This window comes from Eurosta solidaginis, chromosome 4 (assembly GCF_040869045.1).
Source record: "Eurosta solidaginis isolate ZX-2024a chromosome 4, ASM4086904v1, whole genome shotgun sequence".
Classification (NCBI taxonomy): domain Eukaryota; kingdom Metazoa; phylum Arthropoda; class Insecta; order Diptera; family Tephritidae; genus Eurosta; species Eurosta solidaginis.
The window spans coordinates 268,847,813-268,870,017 of NC_090322.1; the positions used below are offsets into that span (position 1 = coordinate 268,847,813).

General features: G+C 39.9%; 1 protein-coding gene across 3 annotated transcripts in view; it reads left to right on the plus strand.

Moving 5' to 3' along the window:
* Positions 1-22,205, plus strand: part of g (adaptor-related protein complex 3, delta 1 subunit-like garnet) — a 164,306-nt gene that overhangs the window by 64,990 nt on the left and 77,111 nt on the right. For all 3 annotated transcript variants that reach the window (XM_067786062.1, XM_067786064.1, XM_067786063.1), the window contains 4 exons: positions 5,450-5,578; positions 15,168-15,308; positions 15,732-15,861; positions 21,231-21,370. In XM_067786062.1, the coding sequence (XP_067642163.1) occupies positions 5,450-5,578; positions 15,168-15,308; positions 15,732-15,861; positions 21,231-21,370 (540 nt within the window). The remainder of the gene's footprint in view (positions 1-5,449; positions 5,579-15,167; positions 15,309-15,731; positions 15,862-21,230; positions 21,371-22,205) is intronic.

Consider the following 22,205-nt stretch of genomic DNA (forward strand, 5'->3'; position numbering starts at 1 on the left):
TCATTTGATACTCATATCGTACGAACAAATTTTAGAGTCACCTCTGGTTCAACTTTATGGCGATATCTCGAAAAGGCGTTCACATATAGAACTAAGGCCCACGCCCTTTTAAAATACTTATTAACACCTTTCGTTTGATACCCATATTGTACAAACGCATTCCAGAGTCAACCCTGGTCCACCTTTATAACGGTATCTCGAAAAGGCGTCCACCCATAGAATTAAGGCCCACTCCCTTTTAAAATACTCATTAACACCTTTCGTTTGAACCCATATTGTACAAACGCATTCTAGAGTCAACCCTGGTCCACCTTTATAACGATATCTCGAAAAGGCGTCCACCTATAGAACTAAGGCCCAATCTCTTTTAAAATACTCATTAACACCTTTCATTTGATACTCATATCGTACGAACAAATTTTAGAGTCACCTCTGGTTCAACTTTATGGCGATATCTCGAAAAGGCGTTCACATATAGAACTAAGGCCCACGCCCTTTTAAAATACTCATTAACTCCTTTCGTTTGATACCCATATTGTACAAACGCATTCTAGAGTCAACCCTGGTCCACCTTTATAACGATATCTCGAAAAGGCGTCCACCCATAGAATTAAGGCCCACTCCCTTTTAAAATACTCATTAACACCTTTCGTTTGAACCCATATTGTACAAACGCATTCTAGAGTCAGCCCTGGTCCACCTTTATGGCGATATATCTAAATGGCGTTACCCTAGGTTCATTTGCCTACATGGTGATTTTCCCTTATTTTGTCTCCATAGCTCTCAGCGAGTATGTAATGTTCGGTTACACCCGAACTTAGCCTTCTTTACTTGTTTTATATCTAAGTTGCCGTGGTCTTTAATCGATCCCATCCATTTTTACTAGAAATATTTCCTGCTATAAGGAAAATATGTGTACCCAATTTTGTTACGATATGTAAATTTTTCTTCGAGTTATGGCTCCCGAAACGTAGAAATCTGCTTAGTCATAAAACGGGCGTTTCCACGCCCATTTTTTTAAATTTGAAGTTTTTTCCTATTTATTGTTATAAGTCCACTTGGGAAATGAAATATCATTGATATAAAGCTCTTTTTTGCAAAGATATAGCTTATTTTATTCGTCCACGACCCTTTTAAAAATCTTTTGTATAAAAGTGGGCATAGTCCTTAACCGATTTCGTTAATTTTTCTCCAAAGCATTCCTTATAGTAAAGGCAACCTCTCTGCCGAATTTTCTTACGATAGGTTTAACGATTTTTGGTTTGTGATTAATAATATTTGTAAAATTGTTTTTATCACAAGTGGGCGGTGCCACACCCATTTAAAAAAAAATTTTCAAATTTTTATCAAGAGTCTCAATATCAGTCCACATGTCAAATTTCAACATTCTAGGTGTATTATTTACTGAATAATCAGGTTTTTTTTGTTCTCCAAAATGTTTGTATATAAAAATTGGCCGTGGCTATCATCCGATATCGCTCATTTTCAATACCAATCTATTCTGGTTCCAGACAAGCTCGTGTACCAAATTTGGTGAAGATATCTCAATATTTACTCAAGTTACCGTGTTAACGGACAGACGGACGGACGGACGGACAGACATGGCTCAATCAAATTTTTTTCGATACTGATGATTTTGATATATGGAAGTCTATATCTATCTAGATTCCTTTATACCTGTACAACCAACCGTTATCTAATCAAAGTTAATGTACTCTGTGTGCAAAGCACTTCCTTACTTAATTGGCGCTTAACCGTCTAAACGGTTATGGCCGTCCAACAAGGCGCGCCAGTCGCTCCTTCGCTCCGCCAACCGGCGCCCATTTGTCACACCAAGGGAGTTTGAATCGCTTTCCACCTGGTCCTTCCAACGGAGTGGGGGCCGCCCTCTACCTCTGCTTCCATAGGTGGGTTCCGATAGAAACACTTTCTTGGCCGGATCATCATCTTTCATTCGCATAACATGGCCTAGCCAGCGCAGCCGCTGCGTTTTAATTCGCTGGACTATGTTGATGTCTGCGTATAGCTCGTACAGCTCATCATTAAATCTTCTTCGGTACTCGCCATCGCCAACGCGTAGAGGTCCATAAATCTTTCGAAGAACTTTTCTCTCGAACACTCCCAAAGCCGCTTCATCTGCTATTGTCATGGTCCATGCTTCTGCCCCATATAGCAGGACGGGTACGATAAGTGACTTGTAGAGTATGATTTTCGTTCGCCGAGAGAGGACTTTACTTTTCAATTGCCTACCTAGTCCAAAGTAGCATTTATTGGCAAGATTGATTCTTCGCTGGATTTCAGTGCTGATGTTGTTGCTAGTGTTGATGTTGGTTCCCAAATAAAGGAAGTCTTTTACTATATCGAAATTATGGCTGCCAACAGTAGCGTGGTTGCTAAGGCGCGTATGCGCTGACTCTTTGCTCGATGACAGCAGGTACTTCGTTTTGTCCTCATTCACCATCAAACCCATCTTTACCGCTTCTTTTTCCAGTTTGGAGTAAGCAGAACTAACAGCGCGGGTGTTTAGGCCGATGATATCAATGTCTTCAGCATATGCCAGTAATTGCACGCTTTTATAGTATATTTTTACAGTGCGGTTAAGTTCTGCAGCTAGTATAATTTTCTCCAGCATCAAATTAAAGAAATCGCACGATAGGGGGTCACCCTGTCTGAAACCTCGTTTAGTTTCGAACGGCTCGGAGAGGTCCTTCCCAATTCTGACTGAGCTGATGGTGTTGCTCAACGTCATTTTGCACAGCCGTATAAGTTTTGCGGGGAAACCAAATTCAGACATAGAGGCATATAGGCAGCTTCTTTTCGTGCTGTCGAAGGCGGCTTTAAAGTCGACGAAGAGGTGATGTGTGTCGATTCTCTTTTCTCGGGTTTTTTCCAAAATTTGTTGCATTGTGAAAATCTGGTCGATGGTAGATTTACCAGGTCTGAAGCCGCACTGATAAGGCCAATCAGCCGTTTCACGGTGGGCTTCAATCTTTCGCACAATACACTTGAAAGCACCTTATATGCGATATTAAGAAGGCTGATTCCACGATAGTTGGTGCATTTTGCAGTATCCCCCTTCTTGTGGACTGGGCAAGCAACACTTAGATTCCAACCGTCGTGCATGCACTCTTCCGCCCATATTTTGCTAAGAAGCTGCTGTATGCGCCTTACCAACTCCTCGCCGCTGTACTTGAATAGCTCCGCAGGCAATTCATCAGCGCCCACGGCCTTGTTGAATTGCTGCCTCCATTTAGGAGAACAGAGAAGTGTTCCCTCCATAATCTAAGCACTCTCTGGACATCAGTTACAAGGTCGCCGTTTTCGTTCCTACAGGAGTTTGCCCCGGTCTTAAAACCTTCCGTCTGTCGCCGTATTTTTTGGTAAAATTTTCGGGCGTTATTCCTGGTGGCTAGCAGCTCAAGCTCCTCGCACTCACGCCTTTCTGCTTCTGCTTTTTTCTTCCTGAAAAGGCGTATCGCTTCCTTTTTCAACTCACGATAGCGTTCACACACTCCTCTTGTCGCGCTCGCTTTTAACGTAGCCCTGTAGGCAGCGTCTTTTCTTTCAGTTGCAACGCGGCATTCTTCATCGTACCAGTTGTTTTTTCGTGGTCGCCGGTAACCAATTTTTTCCTCGGCGGTAGTACGAAGTGCTGTGGAAATATGCTCCTACTGCTCCTGTATTCCTTCAGGATGAGTTGTGTTCTCAGAGAGCAGGTATGAGTGCAAATCACACTGAGTATAAAAATGTATTTGAAGAACTATAAGTGTTAGCGAAATTTCGTACTACAGATGAAATATTTAGATATTTAAATATTTTTAACTACCAATGATCGAGTCGATCGTTATATCGCAAACAGCATTAACATCCATTAGATTCTAAAATAGCTATCTCCCCAGTCTTTCCGGTTTCTTCACCTCGCGCCACACTGTGAAAGGAGCAGCTGGGGCAAATATTAGAAGTTCACGTCGATGGTATCACGCTGTCAACTGCCAGTCATCCAAAAATCTCAGGGGCGACATTCTATAATACTTTTAGACACACTGGAAAATGCACTGGCCTGTCAAAATGCTGCATTAATAACTGCCCCGGGATATCCTCTTATGAACCCTGAACATCTCTGCATAGTAAGGCAAAAGAGCTCAACATAAAGAGCGCAATGAAATGCCGAACAGACAGTTTTTGCTAAATTGTCACAAACCTGGACTTCCCAGCAAACAACTGCTCTAGCTCCGCCTTCAAAAGGGATAAGGTGATGGGATCCGACACCAGCCTACTGACAAGTTTGATCCATATAAACATATGAAAGCCCTATGACTGATCGACATAGAGTCGGTAATCAAATTTGTTGGGTCGCGCCGGGTGAACCCCGTTATCAATATGCACTATGTAAGTCTTGCAGGAGAAGAAAGCAGACTACCAAACCCATACTTTACTATGAGATCCTTATTTGGTGGAAAGCCACACAAAAGAGTAAGTATAGCAAAACACTTAAGGGGGTATGCAGGTTATCAATGATTAGCATAACGGGAGCGCTAAAAACTAGCCCGACAGTATAGCACCATCTAATATCGGGCAAACGGAATATATGGTCCCGTGTCTGAGCTTCGAAAGAGATCTTGGGTCCACAATTGAGCCGGAGGCTTGGTGCCAGGGTCCATGCTTCTGCACCATATAGCAGGATGAGCAATTAAGCTAGGTCCTACAAAACTTCTAGTATTTGCCAAGAGTACGGAGTTATTCCATGACAGAAAATCCTGGCACCTAATTGGGGTTCTTCCGCTAGGTCGTTAAACAAATTCTGGTAACACAATGGACACATTCAGTCTACGTGAGGTCTTTATTTATCAGCCAGTTCAACATGACCTAACCAAGGGAGAGACGAGTCAGTCTGGCCCAACTCCGACATACATACGTACTGTATGTCTTGCATGCGATTAGTCCCGACATGACACCAACCAATTGTAATATGAAACCTATGGCTCTAGAAGCAACATCCCTATAGTTCAAACCTGTTGAAACTCCCTTTAAAGGACTTTGATGAAAATTTTTGAGTGGCAGCCCCTACTGAATGGGCGAAGCATTGTGATATTACTAATTAGCTTGTCGATTTTGGGTATTAAGTAGAAAAAAAAAATTTAATTAATGTTTTTATAGTTCCCATAGAGAAATCTTAAGTTTGACCTTTTGTGACACCTCTAAAAGGCCTCCAATATTGTCCTAAAATTTATATGTGATATTCTTGACTTTGATATAAGCGTCTGAAAGCGTGAGACTGGAACAAATCGTTTATTTGATTAAAAACGACCACCCTAATAAACATATTGTAATCTTATAAGTGCATATTGATTTTCTCTTTGAATTGCATGAATTTAGTCTTTTCAAAATAAGAACATTACTTAATACTAAATCACTTATGTATACTTGTAAACCACTTCATACTTTTTAGATACAAATGCTAGGATACGATATATCTTGGGCTGGCTTCAACATAATCGAAGTAATGAGTTCATCCCGCTTTACATGTAAACGCGTTGGATATTTGGCAGCAAGTCAATGTTTTCATCCTGAAAGCGAGGTGAGTATTTAATTCTTAAAACTCATGTCTGGTAATGAGGAAATATAAAAAAAAATGTTAAAATGGATATGCCATGACGATTTTTGATAACTTTTCTTTTATTTTTCTCAGTTCAATTATTGGTTGCTTGTTTATATCCTAGCTGTAAGGCGACCAATTGGTTGTGAAGCGCAATACATAACCTATTGAATCCGACCAAGACTTCACATAGGCGTAGAGAATCTACTAATAATATGAAATTCGCCATCTTGCTAGAAACATGGATGTGTGGGATATGTTTATTACCAGATGAGCACAGTCGAATGCAGACCCTTCTTCTTTCACTACTTTGGAACCATCGGTGTACACGTGTATCGCCTCGTCCGCCATTTGGGTACCCTTGCGCCAACCATCCTCCTCTAAGAGCCTCTTCGAAGGGCAGATACGGAATAAGGTAGTCTGTGCGTCTTGCCCTGAGCCTCGTTGTAGTTGTAAACGCTATGTTCTTTGCCAGCAGGTTTACAGTTCGAATGTGCAGAATGACATACAGTGCAGCCGTCGGGGTTGTTTCCATGGCTCCCGTAATGCTAAGCATTGATAGCCTGCAAACCCCCTCTTAATTTTTTGAGGAAGGTTCTTTTTTGTGGCTGTACAGAAAACAAGGACTCCATAGTGTAGGATAGGATTAAAAATCTCTGAAAATACACAATGAGAAAGAGATGGCGATAGACCCCACGTACACTCAGGTATGTATATCCGGAAGTGCCAAATCCACCGAAGAGCTAATTGTTGGAAGACACGATCCATTTGTGACAGTTGCAACGTCATCTGCGTATGCCTTAAGTTTGACAGATCGAACCGCCTGAACAGCCCGCCCTGCGGCGGCCTCTGTCCGCCGATTTCGTGGCCTCATACAACCCCCATTGTGAACTAATCTTCCTGCCATTTAATATGCAGCCCATCTATCTGGTAATGGCTGGATATACTTCGATGTAGTTAATGCCATCCATGATTGCCCGTTTATGCAGACCCCGACAATGGCAAAGAAGACTCATAAGGCATACTCCGTATATTCCTGGGCTTTATCTATGTTTATAACCGCGCTATGCAGTGCCGTGTCTACCGACTTACCTTTGGTATACGCAGTTTTTCATCCACGTTTGACTTTATGTACACATCTATCAGCCTCAAAGCCTTTGAGCAGAAATTATGTTAAGCTTATGGGCCCGTAGTCTTTGGGGTACATATGAGCGATCTTCCTCGTCTTTAGTAGGAAAGCTACAGGAGCAATTCTCCAAAATTGCGGTGTATGAGTCAGTCTTATCCACCCATTCAATATTAATTTAAGCCATTCCATGACCGCTCTACTCGAAGTTTGTGGCATGGCTGGGAATATACCATCTTGGCCCGGCGATTTAAACTTAGAGAGAGTTTTCACCACCCATTCGATCTAGGTATCGGTCACCGAGGCCGGCACAACCGCTGCGTGATCGAAGTGTGAGTGCTGTCTGCTGGCTCTCTGAATTATCGCCCGATGGGAAATGTGTGTCGAAAAGCGCCTCAAGGAACTCTTCACTTTTACGTGACCATTCCCCGTTCTCTTTCTTTATTAGTCACTGGACTATGTTTCCCCTTGCTAGAACTTTCCTCAACCGCGCTATTTCGCTGGAGCACTCGATGTCCGCACAGGATTCAAGGGGCTTATAAGCGCAATTCATAGCTTCCGCAACCCTCACCTACGCGTGGCGAATCCTGTTACAAAAATGTATGAACCAAACACATACTTAGGAGGCGGAGCCATGGCGACCACAAGTTCCTCATGGAACTAGGGAGAGGTTTAATATGGTCATATTAAGTCGTTCCCCAGATGGTTGAGGTAATACTTTAATGATGCTTGTTACCGGAATATACCGGATATTCATTCGGCAAAGAACCATCAACATCGATAACACTCCTCAAAGCCTCCATCTCCATGCGACCTCAACAGATCCCTATACTCGCCCGGCACGTTTTTCTTTACGCGGCTTTTGCCAGCTTAAACATTGCCTTTACCTGTCTTCTAGGATGGCTCAGCTCATTCCTCCACCACGTCGACTTTGCTTTTCCTCTAAATCTTCTTAGAGTGCAAGCTCTGTTATACGCACTCATAAGCATCTTTGTTAGCAAATCATTGGACTACCCCGGTTCCTCCACATTGGCAACCTCCTTACGTTGCTCCAGTTTTATTTCTACATGTTTCCGGAATTTCATCCGTTTCGTTGTACTAGGGTTTCTAAAGGTTCCTCCCTTCTTCACCCTCGTGCCTCCGCAGTATGGCCATATAGCAGTACGCCAGGATAATAGGAATAAAAGACAGCAGTTGCATATGATCCATCAAGCAGGAAAGGCGTGCATGGACGCGCAGGGTTGCAAAATTTCTAAGATCATATGCAAATCCTACACTATTCGACTTACAAAGTTGCCCATATCCTAAAGGGAAAAGACTGAAGGCCCATGATGAACATATGAACTGGGCACTGCATGCTGTCGTCACATGCATATAACAAATTCTGGTAACACTATGAACATATTCAGTCAATGTTAGATCTTTATTTGCCGGCCAGTTCAATATAACCCAACCTGACTTAAATTTAGCTACTCTGCTGAACAAAAGTGCTTGTATCATTTTTCTAAAATATTCTAAAACATAAAGCATATTAATCACTATTTAAAACTATGCATAAAGTTCACTTAAATTCTTCAAAAGTAAATATTATAATTATTAATATTTGGAAATTCTTTTTTTCAAGGACAACTTTCAAAATAATTCAATGAATTTAACGAATTTGTTTTAAGTATTACAATTTTTTTTTTTTGTTTTACATATACTTCGCAACTGCGGAGTTTCATAAGCAGTATTGATTCATTTTTTTTTTTTTTCAAGTTAAACGGTAGCAAAATAACGAATATCTAAATCCCGGGAATAATGCCGGCATCCTGCGATTGCATGCCGAGATACAGAAAATCCCGCGTTTATAAAAATCAAAAAAATTGGCATCTTTAATCCCTATGTATTGTAATATAATATTAATAATCTGTAATAACCCAACAAATATTTAAGTTAGAGAACTATAAGAAAACCAATCATGTATTTCTCTAAGGTAGAAGGTTAGAGGACGATTTGCGAAAATCTCAAGAATAATGCTATAATTCGTTATGATTTCCAATATGAATTTTAAATTGAAGCGCAATCAAATGCACTCAAATTGTTTAAAATCAATTCAATTCTCATTGTTTTATTATATCAAGAACTTTTAATGTGTATATACTTGGTATGCATATATTTTAAAGGCTTCTTATAATAACACAAAGCCTATCTTAAACGAAACTTTCGCTTTCACGTTGTTCTTTAGTATGTAGCTCTGCGTTAATTTGAAATATGGAAGAGCACACGCATTTTTATACTCAGTTGAGCAGAGCTCACCGAGTATATTAAGTTTGATTGGATAACGGTTGGTTGTACATATATAAAGGAATCGAGATAGATATAGACTTCCATATATCAAAATAATCAGGATCGAAAAAAAATTTGATTGAGCCATGTCCGTCCGCCCGTCCGTCCGTTGACACGATAACTTGAGTAAATTTTGAGGTATCTTGATGAAATTTGGTATGTAGGTTCCTGAGCACTCATCTCAGATCGCTATTTAAAATGAACGATATCGGACTATAACCACGCACACTTTTCCGATATCGAAAATTTCGAAAAACCGAAAAAGTGCGATAATTCATTACCAAAGACAGATAAAGCGACGAAACTTGGTAGATGAGTTGAATTTATGACGCAGAATAGAAAATTAGTAAAATTTTGGACAATGGGCGTGGCACCGCCCACTTTTAAAAGAAGGTAATTTAAAACTTTTGCAAGCTGTAATTTGTCAGTCGTTGAAGATATCATGATGAAATTTGGCAGGGACGTTACTCATATTACTATATGTACGCCAAATAAAAATTAGCAAAATCGGAGAAGGACCACGCCCACTTTTAAAAAAAAAATTTTTTAAAGTAAAATTTTAACAAAAAATTTAATATCTTTACAGTATATAAGTAAATTATGTCAACATTCAACTCCAGTAATGATATGGTGCAACAAAATACAAAAATAAAAGAAACTTTCAAAATGGGCGTGGCTCCGCCCTTTTTCATTTAATTCGTCTAGAATACTTTTAAGGCCATAAGTCGAACAAAAATTTACCAATCCTTGTGAAAATTGGTAGGTGCATAGATTCTACGACGATAACTGTTTTCTGTGAAAACGGGCGAAATCGGTTGATGCCACGCCCAGTTTTTATACACAGTCGTTCGTATGTCCTTCCGCATGGCCGTTAACACGATAACTTGAGCAAAAATCGACATATCTTTAATGAACTTAGTTCACGTACTTACTTGAACTCACTTTATCTTGGTATGAAAAATGAACGAAATCCGACAATGACCACGCCCACTTTTTCGATATCGAAAATTACGAAAAATGAAAAAAATGCCATAATTCTATACCAAATACGAAAAAAGGGATGAAACATGGTGAGGTAATTGGATTGGTTTATTGACGCGAAATATAACTTTAGAAAAAACTTTATAAAATGGTTGTGACACCTACCATATTAAGTAGAAGAAAATGAAAAAGTTCTGCAGGGCGAAATAAAAACCCTTAAAATCTTGGCAGGTATTACATATATAAATAAATTAGCGGTATCCAACAGATGATGTTCTGGGTCACCCTGGTCCACATTTTGGTCGATATCTGGAAAACGCCTTCACATATACAACTACCACCACTCCCTTTTAAAACCCTCATTAATACCTTTAATTTGATACCCATATCGTACAAACAAATTCTAGGGTCACACCTGGTCCACCTTTATGGCGATATCTCGAAACGGCGTCCACCTGTGGAACTAAGCATCACTCCCTTTTAAAATACTCATTAACACCTTTCTTTTGATACCCATATTGTACAAACAAATTCTAGGGTCAACCCTGCTCCACCTTTATGGCGATATCTCGAAACGGCGTCCAGCTATGGAACTAAGGATTACTCCATTTTAAAATACTCATTAACATCTTTCGTTTGATACCCATATTGTACAAACGCATTCTAGGGTCACACCTGGTCCACCTTTATGGCGATATCTCGAAACGGCATCCACCTGTGGAACTTAACATCACTCCCTTTTTAAATACTCATTAGCACCTTTCTTTTGATACCCATATTGTACAAACAAATTCTAGGGTCACCCCTGGCCCACCTTTGTGGCGATATCTCGAAACGGCGTCCACCTATGGAACTAAGGATTACTCCCTTTTAAAATACTCATTCACCCTTATTGTACAAACAAATTCTAGGGTCACCCCTGGTCCACCTTTATGGCGATACCTCGAAACGGCGTCCACCTATGGAACTAAGGATTACTCCGTTTTAAAATACTCATTAACACCTTTCATTTGATACCCATATCGTACAAACGCATTCTAGAGTCACCCCTGGTCCACCTTTATGGCGATATCTCGAAAAGGCGACCACCCATACAACTACCACCACTCCCTTTTAAAACCTTCCTTAATACCTTTAATTTGATACCCATATCGTACAAACAAATTCTAGGGTCACACCTGGTCCACCTTTATGGCGATATCTCGAAACGGCGTCCACCTGTGGAACTAAGCATCACTCCCTTTTATAATACTCATTAACACCTTTCTTTTGATACCCATATTGTACAAACAAATTCTAGGGTCACCCCTGGTCCACCTTTATGGCGATATCTCGAAACGGCGTCCACCTGTGGAACTAAGGATTACTCCCTTTTAAAATACTAATTAACACCTTTCTTTTGATACCCATATTATACAAACGAATTCTATGGTCACCCCTGGTCCACCTTTATGGCGATATCTCGAAACGGCGTCCACCTATGGAACTAAGGATTACTTACTTACTTACTTAATTGGCGCTTAACCGTCTAAACGGTTATGGCCGTCCAACAAGGCGCGCCAGTCGCTCCTTCGCTCCGCCAACCGGCGCCAATTGGTCACACCAAGGGATTTTAAATCGTTTTCCACCTGGTCCTTCCAACGGAGTGGGGGCCGCCCTCTACCTCTGCTTCCATAGGCGGGTTCCGATAGAAACACTTTCTTGGCCGGAGCATCATCTTTCATTCGCATAACATGGCCTAGCCAGCGCAGCCGCTGCGTTTTAATTCGCTGGACTATGTTGATGTCTGCGTATAGCTCGTACAGCTCATCATTAAATCTTCTTCGGTACTCGCCATCGCCAACGCGTAGAGGTCTATAAATCTTTCGAAGAACTTTTCTCTCGAACACTCCCAAAGCCGCTTCATCTGCTGTTGTCATGGTCCATGCTTCTGCCCCATATAGCAGGACGGGTACGATAAGTGACTTGTAGAGTATGATTTTCGTTCGCCGAGAGAGGACTTTACTTTTCAATTGCCTACCTAGTCCAAAGTAGCATTTATTGGCAAGATTGATTCTTCGCTGGATTTCAGTGCTGATGCTGTTGCTAATGTTGATGCTGGTTCCCAAATAAACGAAGTCTTTTACTATTTCGAAATTATGGCTGCCAACAGTAGCGTGGTTGCCAAGGCGCAGATGCGCTGCCTCTTTGCTCGATGACAGCAGGTACTTCGTTTTGTCCTCATTCACCATCAAACCCATCTTTACCGCTTCTTTTTCCAGCTTGGAGTAAGCAGAACTAACAGCGCGGGTGTTTAGGCCGATGATATCAATGTCATCAGCATATGCCAGTAATTGCACGCTTTTATAGTATATTGTTCCAGTGCGGTTAAGTTCTGCAGCTAGTATAATTTTCTCCAGCATCAAATTAAAGAAATCGCACGATAGGGGGTCACCCTGTCTGAAACCTCGTTTAGTTTCGAACGGCTCGGAGAGGTCCTTCCCAATTCTGACTGAGCTGATGGTGTTGCTCAACGTCATTTTGCACAGCCGTATAAGTTTTGCGGGGAAACCAAATTCAGACATAGCGGCATATAGGCAGCTCCTTTTCGTGCTGTCGAAGGCGGCTTTAAAGTCGACGAAGAGGTGATGTGTGTCGATTCTCTTTTCACGGGTTTTTTCCAAGATTTGGCGCATTGTGAAAATCTGGTCGATGGTAGATTTACCAGGTCTGAAGCCGCACTGATAAGGTCCAATCAGCCGGTTCACGGTGGGCTTCAATCTTTCGCACAATACACTTGAAAGGACCTTATATGCGATATTAAGAAGGCTGATTCCACGATAGTTGGTGCATTTTGCAGTATCCCCCTTCTTGTGGACTGGGCAAAGAACACTTAGATTCCAACCGTCGGGCATGCTTTCGTCCGCCCATATTTTGCTAAGAAGCTGCTGCATGCGCCTTACCAACTCCTCGCCGCCGAACTTGAATAGCTCCGCAGGCAATCCATCAGCGCCCACGGCCTTGTTGTTTTTCAATCTGGTTATTGCTATTCTAACTTCGTCATAATCGGGCGGGGGGACATATATTCCATCATCATCGATTGCGGGATCGGGTTCTTCATCTCTGCGCGGTGAATTGCTGCCTCCATTTAGGAGAGCAGAGAAGTGTTCCCTCCATAATCTAAGCACTCTCTGGACATCAGTTACAAGGTCGCCGTTTTCATTCCTACAGGAGTTTGCCCCGGTCTTAAAACCTTCCGTCTGTCGCCGTATTTTTTGGTAGAATTTTCGGGCGTTATTCCTGGTGGCTAGCAGCTCAAGCTCCTCGCACTCACGCCTTTCTGCTTCTGCTTTTTTCTTCCTGAAAAGGCGTCTCGCTTCCCTTTTCAACTCACGATAGCGTTCACACACTCCTCTTGTCGCGCTCGCTTTTAACGTAGCCCTGTAGGCAGCGTCTTTTCTTTCGGTTGCAACGCGGCATTCTTCATCATACCAGTTGTTTTTTCGTGGCCGCCGGTAACCAATTTTTTCCTCGGCGGCAGTATGAAGTGCTTTGGAGATATGCTCCCACTGCTCCTGTATTCCTTCAGGATGAGTTGTGCCCTCAGAGAGCAGGTGTGAGAGTCGAGTTGCGAAATCATTGGCAGTCTGTTGTGATTGAAGCTTTTCGACGTCTAGCTTTCCTTGTGTTTTTTGTTCCTTGTTTTTAGCCGCGTTGAGGCGGGTGCGTATTTTGGCTGCAACGAGATAATGGTCCGAATCGATGTTAGGCCCTCGGATCGTTCGCACATCTAAAACACTGGAGGCATGCCGTCCGTCTATCACAACGTGATCGATCTGATTGCGAGTATTTCGATCAGGAGACAGCCATGTAGCTTGATGTATCTTTTTATGCATGAACCTCGTGCTTGATATGACCATGTTTCGAGCACCGGCAAAGTCAATCAGCCTCAGTCCGTTAGGAGAAGTTTCATTGTGTAGGCTGAACTTTCCGACTGTAGGGCCAAAAACACCTTCTTTGCCCACCCTGGCGTTAAAGTCGCCAAGCACGACTTTTATATCATGACGGGGGCAGCGCTCGTATGTGCGTTCTAATTGTTCATAAAAAGTGTCTTTCACCTCATCGTCTTTCTCCTCTGTCGGCGCATGGGCGCAGATGAATGATATATTAAAAAATTTTGCTTTTATTCGAATAGCGGCGAGACGCTCGTCCACAGGCGTGAACGCCAGCACTTGGCGACAAAGTCTCTCTCCCACCACGAATCCGACGCCGAAACTGCGCTTATTCGCATGGCCACTCCAATATATGTCACAATTTTTGATCTTCTTTCTTCCTTGCTTCGTCCAACGCATTTCTTGGATGGCGGTGATGTCAGATTTTGCTTTGACGAGGACATCAACCAGCCGGGCATCTGCACCAATCCCATTCAGGGAGCGGACGTTCCAGGTGCATGCCCTCAATTCATTGTCCTTCAAACGTTTGCCATGGTCGTCATCAATAGAGAGTGTATTTATCCGAGGCTTGTTGTTATATTTCATTGGAGTATGGTTTTACGTGGCGGGTCCCAAGCCCAGCGCACAACCCGCCTTTATGGCGATATCCCTAAATGGCGTCCACCTATAGAACTATGGCCCACTACTTCATAAAATACTCTTTAATGCCTTTCATTTGATACACATGTCATACAAACACATTCCAGGGTTTCCCTCGGTTCATTTTCCTACATGGTTATTTTCCCTTATGTTGTTACCATAGCTCTCAACTGAGTATGTAATGTTGGGTTACACCCGAACTTAACCTTCCTTACTTGTTTTTATTAATTTTCACTTACTACTTTTAATTATTACAATTGAAAAAGTGATTTTGCAACTACCAATATTTTGGCACAACTTTTCACGATTTTTAATTCTATTGTATAACACCAAGGATGAGTGATAGGACATGCCTTAACATAACCGATAACTGTGACAAAACCGCATTTCTTGTCTTTCTCAAATCGTTCTTAAATCGAATTCTAACCTAGTTCTGCAATCTAGTTTTCGTGTTGAGGTGCACATTATAATTCTAATGTAAAATCACAACATTTCTCTAATGTTATAAACTGTGTTTGCTGGGAACAGTAAGTAAAAGTAAAAATTTTCATTCTAATTTTTTTAGTTACTAATGTTGACAACGAATATGATACGTAAAGATTTGAATTCCCAAAATCAATATGATGCTGGTGTAGCTCTAAGTGGTTTGAGCTGTTTTATATCGCCAGATTTATCGCGAGATCTTGCGAATGATATTATGACACTAGTAAGTAATATTGGTAATTGTCAAAGCAGAACTGCGTCGCATATTGGGCGCTTTCAGCGAACACTATTTCTGTTGATACGTTGCAAACGTGTTTCCGTCAGTTAAGCGATAGAAAGTTTCTTCTCTGAACGGCGAGTCGAGCTAACTGCCAAATGCAATAGGTATCCTTCAGTATAATATCAAGAGAAAAGTTTTAATCATAATTAATACTTTAAAGTGTCAAAGAACTGCCAGATAGCCGAATAAACACGTTGAGCGCATGCTCTGTAATTTTACGTAAAATCCCAACCAAAATACTCAACGTTGCGTATAGAAAATTATCATTCAACAGTTGTGTTCGCTGAAAGCGCCCATTGTAAGGCAGAAAGCTTGTGAACACCTCAGTTGTGACAGCTTAAAGAAAAAATTTATACTTCATTGCAGATGAGTTCCACAAAACCGTATTTACGTATGAAAGCCGTCCTTATGATGTATAAAGTATTTTTGCGCTATCCAGAAGCATTGAGACCTGCATTTCCCAAGCTTAAAGAAAAACTAGAAGACCCGGATCCAGGTAAATATAGCATAACTCATATCAGAACATAACATTACTTACGCCTGCGCTCCAATACAAATGTGTGTTTTCAACGTTACGGCCGTTCCACCCTGGCACCGCTCCCGATCCCACATGCAATCTTTCAACTTCACCTATCTGAACTCCCTCATATATAGAAACCCTACAACAAATACTTGGAAAATGTGTGGCTATATAAAGAATTTAACCTTTTCCCGGAAGGGGGCGTGGCACCGCCTACTTTTCCAAAATTCTATACAGATAATATATATGGTACATATGTATTTATTTGAGCCAAATATACGCAATTTTTGGCAAAATGTAATCTATATTCGCCAGGTGCGGGGCCTCAAGTCACTTTTCTTCTCAAGATCGGTTGAGGACTTTAAACGACTATAAAACTTACGCGCATATACTTACATTTATTAATTTTTATTTATAAAATGTTATAATAGCCGTGTTTTTTTATAAGCATATACGTTTACGTTTGCGCGTAAAAAAACGCTTATCCTCGCTTAGATAATGCTTGCGAGACCCATCTAGCGGCATTGGTTAAATAACTAGCTACAGAGCAGGGTGTACCTAAAACGGAGACGCAAACCTCTGGTGGCCATAATACACGCATAGAATACATAGAATTAGTGTAGAGGGTGAAAGATAGACACATATTTCAGTTACATCTGAGTATAATGCGTATGGAAATTTAGTACGCAGCAATTTCAGAGGTGTATTTAAAGTTTGACGCTTAGCAGTCCATATAAAGTTTAAGCGTAAACTCCTACAGATCTAAAAAAAAACACGGCTAATATAACAAACGCTCTAGCGCGATCATTGTGAATTCCTACAAGTGAAGAATACATTGTGAATTAATACAAGTAGCGAATGTTTGAGAAAAACGTTCACAATAGTAAACAGCCTCGATCACCTGTTCAATCGCTGTTTGAGTAATTAAATCATTTGCCAATAGTGTTTTTAAAAATTGTTTGTAAACGACTGGTATATTGCATTATTTACATATTTTAAAATGTTTGCTTAACTGGCTGCTCATAATTTATCTAATAACTAGATTTTTAAAATTAAAATCAATATGTAGTCTGTTTTTCTGTATGCACAATAAAAAGAAAAGCTGTTTTGAAACACAAATGGGCGATTCATGCACTTCAATTTAATAACGGCGAGCAAAAAACAAATCTTTATTCCAGTCTCTGGCCATTCGCGACAGCCGTTCTCCCTCTCAGCTATTCTTTGACAGGTAGATATGGCAATTGAGGAATAGAAACATTTTACGCTTGTATGAATTTACAATCTATTCCTCCATTGCCATACCTACATGTCAAATAAGGCTGACAGGGGGAAAGGCTGTCACGAATGACCAGAGAATCGAAAAAATATGAGCAGGCAGTTAAGCAAATATTATTAAATACGTATTATGTAATATACCAGTAACTTACAAAAATGTTTGAAAAACACTATTGAGCAAATTATTTAAGTAATCGAACAGCAGTTTAACACGTGATCGAGGCTGTTTACTATTGCTAATGCTTTTTCAAACATTCGCCACTTGTATAAATTCACAATGAGCATGATAAAAACACTTACAAGGTATAACCGTTCTCTCTTCTGATCGACCTTAATTATTTTTTTGAAGTTTGCGCAATATAAATTAAAAAATCAATGGGGTAATTCTCTCAGGATAGGAAACGTAGTAAACGTTGAATTCCACGTTTTCTAGACCAAATATTCAACATTCAGAGAACTCACCACTTACACAACAAATAATTCTTGCATCTGATCCTGTATGTAGCGCTAAAAGGTAAATATAAAATGTATTGTGACGAATATTAGCAACACCAAGGGATACTATCACCTCTAAGCCGATGCTAAGCAGTGACTTGTATGCACATCATTAAATCAATCATGTCTACCCATATGTCCATACGAGCAGCGGAGAAGAGACGCACAAACACATGCATATATCTTATCTGAGATGCTCACAAAAGAAGGCAATAATTTGTGCAAGTATTACTCTCGTATACACGCGCATATGAGAAGCTATAAACGTAGTTGTGGCTGGTGATTTTGTAGCTGATAACTAACTAGTAAATTCTAGAATAGAAAAGCCTAGAAGTATGCAACGAGGAAACCAGACAGTCTAAAAGGCAGCAACAGTAGAGGCACGACAATCAGTTTTGTTTAAGCAAGCTATTAGTTGCGAAGTATAAGTGTTCTTGTGAAATACTTTAATAAAGACCATTTTTGCATTATTAAATATTGGAGTTATTTATTCAACAGTTTAGTGATTCGAACGTTAGCAGATTTGGAATAACCGGAATTTCAGTAAATTTGTTACAATTGGTGTCAGAAGAGGAATTGTTGAATAAATTCCGAAGACTTCGAATACAACTTGGACATGGCAAAGTGGAGTGAATTGAAGGTCCAGCAACTGAAGAAGGAGTTGGAGAGCCGTGGATTGAATTCCGGCAATAAACTCGAACTTCAGGCACGACTACGAATGGTTCCATTGCCATTCGAGGGAATTAACGTCGAAGAGTATGTCAAGTAAACAAAAATCCAGCATTATCAGTGATTTGCAGCAGATGGCGCAACACTGAATAAATATAGTTGGTAAAAAGGAATAGAAGTAGCAAATTTGCCAGTCAAACAAACCACCGCCGTATAGCTAAATGGTTAGCGCAGCATGCCTAAAGCGTACTGATGATGAAGGCTTAGCACCCTTCGAAATGGATCTATCTGCGCAGCTATGGCAGGTTGTCTGAAAAATTGTCTACTTACTATTCCACAAACAAAATACAATTTTTCAAATTTAGAAAAATTTAAAAATAACAATAATTATCATTAGAAAAAAAATTATTGTTCTGGCCTTGAGCTCGAATCGAACCTTGAATCATTTATCAATGGGCCGATAAAAACAAAAACAATTGTTAATAAAGAGTTATGTTGGCTTGGTCATTCTTTCAGAATTTGTTTGTAGAATGCCGTACGATAGAATTTTATTCAAATATACACTATCTAAAAATTTGTTTCAAAAACTCCCTATATGAGTATAAGATCAATGTATTTTGACATAAGAGGGAGTTAATGAAAAGCATTCTGGGGTAAGGCGTTCTTCAATCTAATTCTAATAGTTTTTGTGACAAATCCTGAAATGGGAGATTTTTGAAAAATATTTTGAACAGACAGCCGACATCGGGTGATTTTTGAAAAATATTTTGAACAGACAGCCGACATCGGGTGATACTCTACTCAGCCGCCGCAATGAACTGACAAAAAGATGAAAGAAAATGGCTTATTGTTTTAGAACTTTATATTCCGGCCTTCACTTTGACAGAAGAGTTAAGCTTTTTTGCGGTCGTGCTACTTTATTGAGATTTTTATTCTGAAATTTCGGAAAGCTCTCATCCATTTAAGTATTCATGGAAGTTCTCCGGATAAACCGTTAAATTAGAATATTCGGTACGTTTTATGCTACCTAACGAGGTCCAAATATTCCAAATAAGTATATACATAATATTACAAATATAAAACGATTCAACAAGATCTGAAATGGAGACGAATGTTCCGAACATACGGAATGAATAAATTAACATGCTCAATGAGTACATTTCGTTTTGGCAACTACATTATTTACTAACGACATTTTTACGTGAATCGATTTACTAGTCGAGTTTTTGACGTTGAATTTTAAATTGTTTAAGGTTACGCGTGTTCATAGGTTTATGATAGTGCTCAGCCACACTAATAGATCATGGCATAGTTAATAAATTTACCATAACATTAAAAAAAATGTTCTAAGAATTATACAGTTCAGTATTTCTCCGGTATTTGTAAACTGATTGCTTCCTATTTCTGCTACTAATATTTTTCGAAAAATCGCAAAGAAACAACACAGTAAATGGATGTCAATTCGATTTGGGAGCAAGATGGCTGCAATTGTCAAAAAATTTGTCAGTCGAGCAAACCTCTTGTGATTGAACCATGATATGGCTTTGCGTTCAGCCGTGAATTTAAATTTTGATGTAGGTTTCGTATGTTCACAGGTTTACGGAATTGCACGATTTCGTATTTTTCATAAAATGTCCTTTCTTCATTTCCACCAGTCCATGATATACTACCACAAAATCAGAAAAATACTGAGGAAGTTTTCATAAAATTTCTTTTAATCAGTCACATTAGTAGATCCTGGTATACATAATAAACTTACCGTAAAATTAGAAAAATAATACTAAGGAATTATGCAGTTTAGTACTTATCTGGCAATTGTGAATTGTTTGCCTCCTATTCAGTGGCGTAGCTACCTTGGGTGGCACCCGGTGCGAAAGTTAGTGGTTTCACCCCATCGAAAGTAAAAAGCAATAAATTGTATATGATAAAGGTCATGGATCATTTATTATTTATAAAAAAAATGAAATAACAAAACACAATAATAACTAAGACAGAAAAGGAATTGTTATACAATTAAAATTTCTTCTTTCTAGCTTTGCCAGCTGCAAACTCAGCAATTACTTCATCGAAATTTATATTTTGTATTGCCTCGTGTTCGATGGCTAGTATACCAAGATTGCTAAGCCACGATTGGGTCATTGCTGTCCGAAAATAGTTTTTTTTTATTCATTTTAATTTACTGAAACTTCTCTCACATAAAGCTACGGACACTCAAACCGTCATGAACAATTTCTGTACAATCATAAGATTAGGAAGAGATTCTGTTAGATCCCATTCTACAATAAACTTTAAAAAATCTAGAGACACCCACTCAGTAACCGTAACATTAGCGGGTTTTAAATGTCTTCGCAGTCTTGGTATCTCCTATCCAATTCGGTTCTGAGACCTCATCATAAAAATCAGTAAATTTAGCTAATTTCAGTTTTCAGTATTCGCCAAAAGCAAAGCATTAGTTTGCACGATCTCGAACAGTGACTACATCTTGAAGAGACAATTTGACAATTCACGCCATCCAAATACAACACACTTCACGAAACAAATGCGAAATGTTGCAACTGAGACGTCAAAGATCGCGAGTTTGGAACGGCGAATCCCCCAAGACAGCGTCAGACTCTTTTGCAGAAATCCCCGAATTATACATAGAGCTGAGCTAGTGGGGGAATCCTAGAAAAAGAAATTTTTGTCCAAGCGATTTTTTGAGACCGGGTGGGTGTCACCCCAAAAAAGGTGACACCCGGTGCGGCCCGGCCCCGACGCCCAAATTTTTAATATTAGTTTTTTTTTTCATTTTATCACTTCACAAAATGTGAATTGGCCCTCTGCCTAAGTGTTTTTGTCATGCGCTCTAGTATTCATTCACCTTGTTTTTTTTTTTTAAATAATATATGGATTTTGTTTTATTGAAGGTGTACAATCTGCTGCTGTGAATGTGATTTGTGAATTGGCCCGAAAAAATCCAAAGAACTATCTGCCGTTAGCACCAGTATTTTTCAAACTCATGACAACCTCTACTAACAATTGGATGTTAATTAAAATAATTAAACTGGTAAGTACCTGTGGGTGTGTATGCTTGTACTATAGACCGTTCCAGGAAATATTTATTCCCAAATAGAATCGAAAGTTTCGTATTGTTGTAAAAAATGTTCTGCTAAAATATGAGATAACCTGGGCAACGGTTTAACGGTGATTGCCTGGCGGCGGAATAATTCCTTCTCGAGATGAGAGCCCTAAATACATATACTTAAACCTCAAAACCGTTATAGATTCGTTGCTGAAATGTTTTTATTAGCTCACTTTATTGTTATAATTATTATTATTATTTGGCTTCGAAGCATTGCAATCTTTATTTTGATCTATTGTGCTTAACTGTATGTGAAGGCTTTTAATGTATTTAAGTACCTGTTCAGGCTTTTTACTTTATATTACGGAAGGATAAAGAGTCACATGACCTAGATGGGAGTCTCTGCCTTGTCAGGGCTTCGGATTCGCAGAGAATGTGAACCAGTGTTTCATCATCCAGCTCACAGAAGCGACAGATTTGTGTATCAAATTTGTGTTACATAGGTCATATCGTATTCTACAATGTCCCGTATAGTACGCAGACAATTTGTAGGTCCTCTCTGCTTAGATTAATGAGTTTTGCTGATACTATCGTTTCTGGGAGTATAAACAGTTTGGCCTGCCTTTGCCCTGGCAATCATCCGAACTGCTTTGTTTCGCATTAACTTATGGTTTCCCTCGTATGCGAGTCACCATAACCATAGAATAGAATAGAAGGGATTCAAGGGGATGATAAGCACAATACAAAGCTTTATAGCTGCAAAGCTTCCGCAACTCAATTGTCAACCCCACCTACGCGAGGGCAATCCTATTACAAATAT